Genomic DNA, 11,744 nt, shown 5'->3' with positions numbered 1-11,744 from the left:
ATGTAGTACACAAAACGCACTCTTAATACAGGGTCATATCTGCGTATGTGTGTTTAGCCAGTGCGTGTGCGTGCATGTGTGCATGCGTGCGTGCACGCCATGTGCCATACCTTCCGGTCCACGCAGGCCACCGATCGTCCAGCCATTCGGTTGGCCACGTCTCTGTGCTCGTTTATCTCGTCGTTCAGTAGATCTTCATATCGTCCGTTGCGGAACTTGAACAGCTTGTCGGTGTACGTTGCCCGGCCTTAAAACGAAGGAGACAGGCGCGTTCATATTCATAAAGGTTGTGAGAAGAAGACGCAAGGCGAGGAGGGGGTGCAGGGGGGGAGGGGGGGGGGGGGGTTGAGAGAACAAGCCGGAACCGTTGTCAGGTTCGCTACGGCTGAAAAGTGTGGGAAGTGAGATAGATTTGAGTTTTTTCCGTGTGAAAGTGATGGAGCTAGTAGGTACGACGTTGTTTTTGCTGGTGTGTGTACAGTACACCTCTGACATTGATTAATAGCCGCACGGAGCGTGTCTCTTATCTCACAGAGACTCGGAGGAGATAAGCTTTATATTTGGCTATTGATTCTCCCTCTGCTTTGTCTCTGCAACTAAAAAGGGCATAACCCCTGTGTAGCTGTGATTTTGTTTTATGGGTATAATGTGTGTGTTAGATATTCATGGATTCAATGCAATGTGCATATTTTGCAAGAATCTTCCCGCTGGTCCAGTGGTTTTCACCGTGGGGGCCACGGCACTTTAGGGGGAGGGGGAGGGGGAGTGGGGCGGTAATGAATTTTATTAAAACATAAAAAAATGTTATAAATAACAATTCATCAAACAATATTCATAACAACATTTCATTTCAAAAATTAAAGAATTGTAAAACAATTTGCCGACCTTGGCGTGGAAAGGTTTGGGAACCCCTGAACTAGTCCAAGTGTGCAAGTGCCTCTGTGACTGGATGTGTAATTTACCAGAGAAGGCATTGTTGGTGTTGAGAACATAGATCTCCTCCCGGCCGTCTCCGTCGATGTCACAGGCTGTCACTCCAATGGCGTTTCCCTGGCGATCCCTCAGGGCGTAGAACGGGGAGCTGCGGTCGTCCACAGCGATGTTGATGAGCCTCTTCTTATGCTTGTCGTACTTCAGTACCAGGTTAGGGCCATTGTAGCTGCAGAGGAGGGCCCCACGACACAGCTGTTAGAATTACAATGTGAGATGCATTCCGTCTCTCTCTCTCTTTCTCTCTATCTATTTCTCTCTCTCTCGCTCTCTCTCTCTACCCTCCCCCCCCCCTCTCTCTCTCTCTCCCTCTCTCTCTCTCTCTCTTTCGGTATGCCTGCACTGCCCTGCAGGATTTATTGCTTTTCTTGTGAACAACTTTTTATCGATGCAAATGATTGCGACACTGAGACAAACAACGGTGGCAGTGTGTGCATGCAGGCCAGGGTTTTTAAAAGCACCACCAAATGGAAGTTCCCCCAAACCGTTAATTATCACTCAAGACCACCTAATGAGCAAACGCCTAAAGCAACCTGAAACTCGATCCTACCACGGAACTGCATTTCACTTTCCTTCATTGCGAAGAGAAAGTGCTACTGTATATCCAATAGGAGGTTGAGAATAATGTCAAAAATGCAAAGGCTATCATCAATAACTGCCGGCGGAGGCCACAGCTGATCAATTCAGTCTACCCACTCAGCTGCTGCGGACGTCTGGGAATTGGAAGGTCGCTGGTTCGACCCTCAGCTCCCCCGGTCTATGTGTTGGAGTGTCCCTGAGCAAGACACTTAGCCCCTAACTGCTCCCTGGGTGAAGTATTTAACGGCATTCACTGCTGCTAATGGTTAGGATGCGTGAAATTTCAGATATGTGCAAATCATTACCACCAAACACAACTAAAGGGGGCACAGTTGTTAGTACTGTCTCACCAGCAACACATTCTTATATTCAGGAGTATAATGTCTCACCAGCACATCCCACTGTTAAGTGTTAAAGTATTGTATATCTGACTTGCAGGGGATTTCTAGTTGTAGTGTTTATATAGCCTGATCTTGTAATAAAAAGTGACATAAGAAGACAAAATCATATTTCTAGTAAATGTAACTTTAATGCACATTAATTAACAATGAGCTATACGATCTCTAAGTGGAGCTGCATTTCTGCTAGATTAAATAAAAATGACACATTGAAGCCCCTTTGGGGTTAGCCTCGTTCCAAGCCTTACTGTGAAGAGAAAAGCCTGGTGATAACCTAAGGCAGAGAGAGTGTAAAGCCTGGTGATAACCTAAGGCAGAGAGAGTGTAAAGCCTGGTCATAACCTAAGGCAGAGAGAGTGTATAGCCTGGTGATAACCTAAGGCAGAGAGAGTGTAAAGCCTGGTGATAACCTAAGGCAGAGAGAGTGAAAAGCCTGGTGATAACCTAAGGCAGAGAGAGTGTAAAGCCTGGTGATAACCTAAGGCAGAGAGAGTGTATAGCCTGGTGATAACCCAAGGCAGAGAGTGTAAAGCCTGGTGATAACCTAAGGCAGATAGAGTGTAAAGCCTGGTGATAACCTAAGGCAGAGAGAGTGTAAAGCCTGGTGATAACCTAAGGCAGAGAGAGTGTATAGCCTGGTGATAACCTAAGGCAGAGAGAGTGTAAAGCCTGGTGATAACCTAAGGCAGAGAGAGTGTAAAGCCTGGTGATAACCTAAGGCAGAGAGAGTGTAAAGCCTGGTGATAACCTAAGGCAGAGAGAGTGTAAAGCCTGGTGATAAGTTTAACCTAAGGCAGAGAGAGTGTATAGCCTGGTGATAACCTAAGGCAGAGAGAGTGAAAAGCCTGGTGATAACCTAAGGCAGAGAGAGTGTACAGCCTGGTGATAACCTAAGGCAGAGAGAGTGTAAAGCCTGGTGATAACCTAAGGCAGAGAGAGTGTATAGCCTGGTGATAACCTAAGGCAGAGAGAGTGTAAAGCCTGGTGATAACCTAAGGCAGATAGAGTGTAAAGCCTGGTGATAACCTAAGGCAGAGAGAGTGTAAGGCCTGGTGATAACCTAAGGCAGAGAGAGTGTAAAGCCTGGCGATAACCTAAGGCAGAGAGAGTGTATAGCCTGGTGATAACCTAAGGCAGATAGAGTGTATAGCCTGGTGATAACCTAAGGCAGATAGAGTGTAAAGCCTGGTGATAACCTAAGGCAGAGAGAGTGTAAAGCCTGGTGATAACCTAAGGCAGAGAGAGTGTATAGCCTGGTGATAACCTAAGGCAGAGAGAGTGTAAAGCCTGGTGATAACCTAAGGCAGAGAGAGTGTAAAGCCTGGTGATAACCTAAGGCAGAGAGAGTGTATAGCCTGGTCATAACCTAAGGCAGAGAGAGTGTAAAGCCTGGTGATAACCTAAGGCAGATAGAGTGTAAAGCCTGGTGATAACCTAAGGCAGAGAGAGTGTATAGCCTGGTGATAACCTAAGGCAGAGAGAGTGTATAGCCGGAAGTGTCATGCCGGAACATCCGTCAGATGTCCCGGCAAATCCCCCGGATACAATATGTTTCGACCAATCACAACACTTCAACAGATTTCGTTCACAGAGAATGTAAACAGATTTGTATAAAGCGTCAACGTTAACTTATTTTAAATCCAGCAACTTCCGTTTATGCATTCTACAGCGCAGGTCTTGCCCAGCAAGCGTTGGGGTCTATATTGGCCTCTCTGGCACATCATGTTTTGATTCTTTTTTCTTTTTCTAATGTACTGTTCTATCTTCTCTTTCTTTTACCACATGTTTTAAGCATGTGCAAATACAAAAATGTCCTGTGACCCATCCCACGACATGCATAATGAGGGTGCATAGATTTCCTTCTCAATTTTGCCACACACACTTCCACCGGAACAAAGAGCCAAGGACAAGCATAGTAAGTAACACTAACTCATCACTGTAAAATGGCTTCTCAGCCGTGCCGAAACACCCATTTATGTCTAACAGGGCAGATTAGATGGCAAGAGGTCTAACGGTGTCCTGGCGGCTTCCTATATGAGATACATGCTAAATAGGACATCTTGTCTAAAATGACATTATCAAAGATGGCTATTTTCTTCAATCTATATTCTGTTAAGATGCATCCATGCTCTACTGGACAGATGCGTCCTGCAGGCCTGCCAAGCCACTCTCATTGATGGAGCTTGCTCCATCCAATCACATCCATTCTCATCAGCTGAGTGAGCCTCGGGCTACCTGTACCATCGCCTGTCTCCTATAGTCTTTTGTCTTCAAGACTTCGCTCCGAAAATGACAGCTCCCTTTCATGTTTTGGGGGAGATCATCCTGCGGCTATCTAATTGTTATAATGAACTTTATTTATACGTGCTTCAAATACTCCGAAAGACGCAGTTTGACAAACGTAGGGTTGTGACCCATTTTTTCCAAAATATTTCCTGGCCTTTTTTCACCAAAGAAAACGAAAAGAATTCTCCAGAGAATTTTTGAACTCTTCAGAAATAACGACATGTCCCATTGAGACATGTAAGATATTAAAGAAATGACTCCCCCTCCCCGCCTTTTGCCAGCATCTCACCCGGCCACGAATATCTCCAGGTCTCCGTCTCCGTCCACGTCCGTGACGGCCACCCCGTAGTTGAGCTGGGTGGGGTTGTTCTCGTAGTCCACAGGCAGGACGGTCTGCGTCACGGTGGAGAACATGGGCTCGGAGCGCTGGCCGGAGCAGAGGCCACTCAGGGCAGACAGGAGCACACTCAGCCACCACCACAGCATCCTTACCTGCAGAGGAAAACGCACGCACAACACAGCTTTTACACCAAGCTGCACAATGCAGTGTTTTAGGGCTGGGCAATATGGACAAAATCATATATCAAATTACTAAATACCTCAATATCGACATTGTGGCAATGATTTGTAGTTAAAGGTATAATAATTGATTGTCAGGCAAAGTTGAGAAAATGGCATTACTTTACTACAACCTACAGTACTGTATATGTCACAAAAGATTTGTCCAAACAATTCTTTAAGGACGAGAGAAAGTGCCAGGAAATTCATGTCCGATAAACAGTGAACTTTCTGAGATGCTACACACACACACACACACACACACACACACACACACACACACACACAGCCAGCACGGTTCGCTCAACTCTAAACACATCTGTTAAGCTGACGTACGCATCTGTCCCTGTCAACGAGGCAAACTTAGATCAAACGACATCAGCACAAATTCAAGCTTGAATCATATACGTTCTGCAAGCCATGCCGTCGATTCCAGCGCCGCTAATTATCCGAACAGAACGCTACAGCGAATGCCGAGGGAATCACCTGGTGAGCTTTGGTCCTTATCGACAGACCACAAAGATGAAGCTACACATACTGTACGGTACGGCGGCAATCAGTGCCAATCTGCAGCGCTAGATTGGAAGAGCCAATCACGTGAAGACAGGCTGAGAAACCACAGGGCAGGAAATCCATACATGAGCAGGTTATCAGCACGGGGGCCATGCAGCCCACGCCCGCCGCCAGTACAACAACACAGCAACCAATACCCTGGTGGATAAAAGTACCTTTACTTAAGTACTGTATACTTTAAGTGCAATTTTGAGGTATTTGTACTCAACTTGAGTATTTCCCATATCCAATACTTCTATTTCTACTCCATTACGTCATGATCTCAGAGGCGTCGCATTTTCAAAAGATATTTACAAATATACTGTTGTACTTTTACTCAAGTCCTTTTTGAATTCCAGACTTTTACTTGTAACAGAGTATTTATATATTGCAGCATTGATACTTTTACTTAAGTAAAAACATTTGAGTACTTTTTCCACCACAACTCACCCAGGGCATCCCTGGTCCTGGACCAGAGCCAATTCTAAAGACGGACATGCTGTCAGGGCCAGGGAAGAGGATGGCGAGAGGGGATGTGAGCCAAACGTCTCCTGAGCATTCAGCAGATAAAAGGCCAACACAGAAGAATTGATCCAATCGACTCATCGCCAGGGAGAGGGTACACACGTGTGTGTGTGTGTGTGCATGTGTGTGTGTGTGTGTGTGTGTGTGTGTGTGTGTGTGTGTGTGTGTGTGTGTGTGTGTGTGTGTGTGTGTGCGTGGGGGGAGTGGGGGTGGGGTTGTTCTGATGCTCGGGTTGGACTGAGAGAAGAGACATCAACACAATGAGAAAAGAAAGGAATGACAAAGGTCACCCATTTGTGGCTGAGTGCATTCTCACACGCGCACAGGGAATCGCAAAACTTTTACACACACACACACACACACACACACACACACACATACAGTACTGTGGATGGCTTTTACAAGCCAACAACTTGATTTGCCGAAGCGGAGGATTTATAAAGGCAACCTTCGCTATAGTTCCCGCTCATTCACGCCTTAATGCCGCCGAGCTATTCCCATCTCTGCTTCCAAACGGCGCTGCGTGCAGGCTTTCCTCCTCATGCGCCGCATGTCCCAGGTGATGTATGGCACCTTAACATCTCCCTCAACAATTCAATTCGAGATAAAGCCGCATTGCTGTCGAAGTAATACTCTCGACGGGGGAGTGGGACCGCACGGCACCTCCCCTGACACCTGCAGAAATATGCTGCAGGAAAGACGGCCGGTCTCTCCTGGCCGGCGTTTGGTGGGCGATAACGCCACAGTCCCAGAGAGCCTTTTAGAGGAGGGGGGGGGGGGAAGCCTGTGTCTTAGCACGGAGGGTTAATTAACAACCCCCGAGAATCCAGAGATGAGGCAATTTCTTCCCATTAGAAGGGGATGTCGTGACAAATGAGCTCTGCGAGCCCAGGCAGCTGAAGGCAGTTTTACAGAGCAGCTAATACACTCCTTATAGATAGGGGCCGCCAGCTATAAATAAGACTCAGGGGGGGGTGGAGGAAAGTGGTGGAAGTCGAAATGAGAAAAGTTAAAAGTGTGTCAGAAGTGAATAAAACCCCCAGAATGTGCTCCGTCATGAAGACGAACCTGATGCACTGTCCTGTTGCAGTCCGCATAATAGGAAGCGCAATCAAAGAGCCGTGCGATAATGAATGGAAAACAAGACCCTATTAACAGCGTCAGCCCTGTTGTTGCTGTTATCCAAACCAAGTAGAGACGAATAGGGGCTGTTGCTTTGTACTGCCATAAACGTCAACAACACATAGCGTTGTTCTAGTGATCTGTGCAATCCGGAACTCATATTAATGAATACAAATGTATTCTTATCCAATCCAATGTTGATACAATATGTATCTGCAGTGGTTGGAGGTGTAGAGATGTAGGACACTGCCCGAAGCTCATCATAAGCACAATTATCTCCATGGGATTCTGCTCTTGGAGGACCTCTCCCATGCAGGAGGAGACCCGGGTTCAAGTCCGAGGTAGGACATGAAACGTGTGCAGCTTTAATCAATCAAGTATATGTGACCATAATGACAGGTGCACGGCCCTGTGTGTCCACCCAGCAGGGCACACGGTGAGACAATGCAGTGTGATAAACAGGAGGAGACAAGGACAGGTCCGGTACAGAACAGGTCAGTGGTATAGACTGTTGGAGGACTATACTCAGCTTAGCTGCATCAAATCCATTCATCCCAACATCATGAGCTAAGAAAGACATGACTTTTCCGGAACATAAAATAAATTATCAAAGTCATCAGGTCTACTTTGTATGCATGTTCTGTGACAATGAAAAAGTCCAAAGTCATCACGACTTGAGCAACAACAGCAATAACTAATTGTACACGTCGAGCTGATTCCATTTTGCCCGGGAGATCAGGCTGTTGCTAAACCGTTCCCGAAACAGCAGAGCACAAGAGATTGGGAGCCGGAATGATGTTTGTTTGAAGCTGAGAGATGTTTTTTCGATTGGGTTATTTATGTTGGCATAAAGAGGCTATTACCACAGTGTGCAACATCAGCATGTGTTTTCTGGAGCGTTCATGCCCAGCTCTGATCTTTGATAAGACTCACTGCGACAAAGACCAGAGAGAAGCATCTTCACTTTCACAACACGCTTTCACAAGCCTTTCCCTGTGTGTGAAGGACAGTCACCCTCACTGCAGAACACACACACGCACACGCACACGCACACACACGCACACACACACACACACACACACACACACACACACGCACACACCGCCTCATCTACTTCTCAGTAAAACACTTGTCACCACTGAGTACACATTATGGTTTCCAGTGTTTGTCACTGAACAGTGAAGTGCCCGTGGGAAGTCGGAAAGGGAAAACGGTTTAACTTTTGTTTTGCAATTATAAAACAGTTGCATACTGTAGGCATGTAATCTCTGTGTGTATTAGTGCATGACAGACATGTATAGTACTGTACAGTAGTGTACACACGTGCACGCACGCTCCCACGCGCACGCACTCTCACACACACACACACACACACACACACACACACACACACACACACACACACAAACACACACCTACAGTAAAACTATTACTGCCCCATTGAGTCAGCAATAATTCATCTATCTATAATCAGAAGCCTAATAGCATTCAATTGAATTCCCACTAATGCTTAAATTAATCCATTCAAGTCATTTGCCATCGTAGTGAACATCAGGCAGACAATGCAACAATTCATTGATCAGCTGCTGACCTCATTGACCACAATGCTTCATTTCAAAACACTGATGACAATTAAGACTTACAATATGTAATATGCAATAGGCCTATACGTGTAACATTGGAAAGGTTTCCTTGCATTAAAATAAAAAATGGTACAGCCACCAGAATAATCATCATGATTTCAGATTAACCTATTTGTTTAAAATGAGTCATTGCTTGCAGAAATCAACCAATGTCACAAAATATCTAATACCAAACAGTGCCGCATAGCATAATGACCATAGTCTAATAGCCTATTCAAATGAAAGAAATGTATATTCTAAATAAGTAAAAAATTAAAAATAACAATAATATAAATCGTTTTCGCAGTTATAACAGAGCACGTCATGCACCTCAGCAATATACGTTTCAGGAATCCAGACCATTATGCAGGTTACAATAAATACAAATACGAACTATAGGCTAATCCAATTTCAAATCGAAACTTAAAGCCTATACGCGTGCAACTTTGTTCGGGACGTGGCGTGCACGACGAGCTGAGTTGAAAAGACGATCACGCGCGTGCGTGCACAAACACACGCACACACACACACAGAGAGAGAGCGAGAGAGAGAGAGAGAGAGAGAGAGAGAGCGAGAGAGAGAGAAAAGTTTGTATGGGCGCCTGCAGCAGCGGCGCGGTCTCGTCCCAAATCAAATCAGCACCACGGGGAGCGCGGCATCAAAACCACGCAGGTGTGTATCCTACTCACTGATAACAGCTTCCAGGTCATTCCCACTAAATCCCTCCAGCGGTCCAGAAAGGCAGGAGGGGTAGTAATGGTGTGAGGTAGCCTACGGTGTATGTGTGTGTGTGTGTGTGTGTGTGTGTGTGTGTGTGTGTGTGTGTGTGTGTGCGTGTGTGTAGCCTGTGTGTGTGCGACGTGTGTGTGTATTGTAACCGCCTGTCTCTCTGGGGTTTTGCACTTCTCGTTAGTCGCCTTTACACAACTTCCCAAAAGAATTGCTTTATGAAATCATGTTGTGTCCGCTCGCGGCCAATCAACGGACGGCGCCGTGAATATTTAGGAGGGATGTAGCCAATGGTCGAGCTGCGGAGCGAGGGGTGGGCGTCGCCTCGGGGGCTGTGTATGTGTTTTGAATATTACATAAGGAGAGGGTGGGATGAGGAGGAAGATGCAACGATCTCTGTGGTGCTGTTCCCTCTGTGGGAGGGAGGGATGGATGGATGCTGTGACACCTGTGCGTCCGTGTAGAATATAGGCTATGTGCCCCTCTATTTCATATTTATACATGATTTATGTGTATCCTTTGCGGGTTATAGTGTTGTTTTAAATCATGGCCGTTTGTATAGGGTAGTACTAAGTCAAAGAGGCTGCATTTCAACTCTAGTGCAGCTCTATCCCCCCTGAAGCAAAGATTTGAGTTAAAAACGTTTGCTCTGAAAGAATATATATTCAAAGATTTGTGCCACATTTTCAAGATTTTTCAAAAAGCTCATAGTGTGCCGTGCTATGAGAGAGAGTGCCGCGCTATGCGAGTGCCGTGCTATGAGCTTGTAGATCTGCTATTTTTCAATAACTAAAGTATAACATAATGCTTAAAACACAGCCCTGAATGTGCGTGAAACCCATCAATTGGTCTACAAACATCCATAATCTAACGATATAGGGGTTTGAGAATCAAACCTAAAGGCCAAATGATAAATTAAATAACTTTACAGTAGGTTAACATATAGAAATCTGTCCATGATAAACAATAGCATGCAGCTATAGTGGGCGTGGCTTTCTGGACCCACTGAAAAATCGGCCCATAGAGAGATGTATAAAAAATTTATATCAATTATTGTAAGCCTAGAATGCAGCCAACCTTGTGAATCATAACCATAACACCTTTGATTCTGTGAAGAAAGAAAAATTAAATGAACCGCTATATATATTAAATATCGACGTAGGCTATCAATTATATCAATTATTCAAAAAGAAAAATAACAAAAACTTCACAGAATCAAGGGTTTTATGGTCATGATTCACCAGGAACCTGGATGGCTTGATTCTATAGGCTTAAAATAATTTATATAAATATTTTTTGTAAATCTCTATGGGAAAAATGAATGGCAGATTTTTCAGTGGGTCCAGAAAACCACGACCACTGCTATGCTCTATAGCAGATAGAGCAAGCAGCATGTTTCCACGGGTAATGTTTCTGGGCTAAATTAGTTAACTCACAGTTATGTGCCAACACTTAGCATCTTGTCTTTTAGCTGTCTCAGTGTGTGTGTGTGTGTGTGGGTGTGTGTGTGTGTGTGTGTGTGTGTGTGTGTGTGTGTGTGTGTGTGTGTGTGTGTGTGTGTGCGTGCGTGCGTGCGTGCGTGTGTGTGTGTTCGCATGTGCATGTGTGCGCCGCGCACTGCAGGTTTATTGCTGCCAGTTGTATAATTCCCTAGTCATGCTCTACTGACCCTAGCCTCCCTGAGACCCCCAATGAAATGAGATTTGTGTGTGTGTGTGTGTGTGTGTGTGTGTGTGTGTGTGTGTGTGTGTGTGTGTGTGTGTGTGTGTGTGTGTGTGTGGGTGGGTGGGTGTGTGTGTGTGTGTTTGTGTGTGTGCGACTGTGCGTGCATGAGTGTGCATTTATGCGCGTGTGTGTGCATTTCTGTGCGTATGTGTATGTGTGTTCATGCGTGCGTGCGTGCGTGCGTGGCTTGGTGGAATGAGATGTTCACATCCCAAGGACGTCGCCCACCATAATTTAAAGTCACTGGTGCTGGAACACTTCAAACAGAAAGTGCTGAAGTCATAAACCAGTGCACTTCTCTCTTTACTGTTATTGTCTGTGATCTGCCGTGTAAATCTCCAGATAGCTGAAAAAATCCAAATGATACAGCAGAAAATGTGGAGCCCTTTCGGGACGTATTTCATAGTTTAATAATTATTAATACCGGCTTCATGCTTTGAAGTTACGATACGATGTGAAAGATCACCTACTGTCTCTACTTACTGATTAGGATAGACCCTTTTCACTGCAGCAGACATCTTTGATGGTTAATCTTCAGCTGAAGTTATAACAATTCTGGCTGGCCCGGACAGCCTTTGCTGCGTGTCTTCCCCTCATCTCTCTCCTCATTTCCTGTCAATTTAAGCATTTGTCAGTCTACTTTCAACCTATCAATAAA

The 11,744-nt window shown here is 45.3% G+C and overlaps 2 protein-coding genes across 4 annotated transcripts in view; both read right to left on the bottom strand.

Moving 5' to 3' along the window:
* LOC310865154 (cartilage acidic protein 1-like) overlaps positions 1 to 9,398 on the bottom strand; it is a gene marked incomplete at its 3' end in the record, with an annotated part of 34,168 nt that extends 24,770 nt beyond the window's left edge. Inside the window, exons 1-4 of the mRNA XM_083774166.1 lie at positions 9,322 to 9,398; positions 4,543 to 4,745; positions 963 to 1,159; positions 111 to 247 (exon numbers count right to left, since the gene is read on the bottom strand). Coding sequence (XP_083630292.1) covers positions 111 to 247; positions 963 to 1,159; positions 4,543 to 4,745; positions 9,322 to 9,342 — 558 coding nt within the window. The 5' untranslated portion in view covers positions 9,343 to 9,398. The remainder of the gene's footprint in view (positions 1 to 110; positions 248 to 962; positions 1,160 to 4,542; positions 4,746 to 9,321) is intronic.
* loxl4 (lysyl oxidase-like 4) overlaps positions 1 to 11,744 on the bottom strand; it is a 336,094-nt gene that overhangs the window by 260,802 nt on the left and 63,548 nt on the right. The gene's annotated exons all lie outside the window — the stretch shown is intronic.

This window comes from Protomyctophum parallelum (genome assembly GCF_964188405.1).
Source record: "Protomyctophum parallelum genome assembly, chromosome: 10".
In the NCBI taxonomy this organism is placed as follows: domain Eukaryota; kingdom Metazoa; phylum Chordata; class Actinopteri; order Myctophiformes; family Myctophidae; genus Protomyctophum; species Protomyctophum parallelum.
Note: the sequence above shows the minus strand (reverse complement) of the source record. Positions and strands in the feature narration are given on the sequence as shown.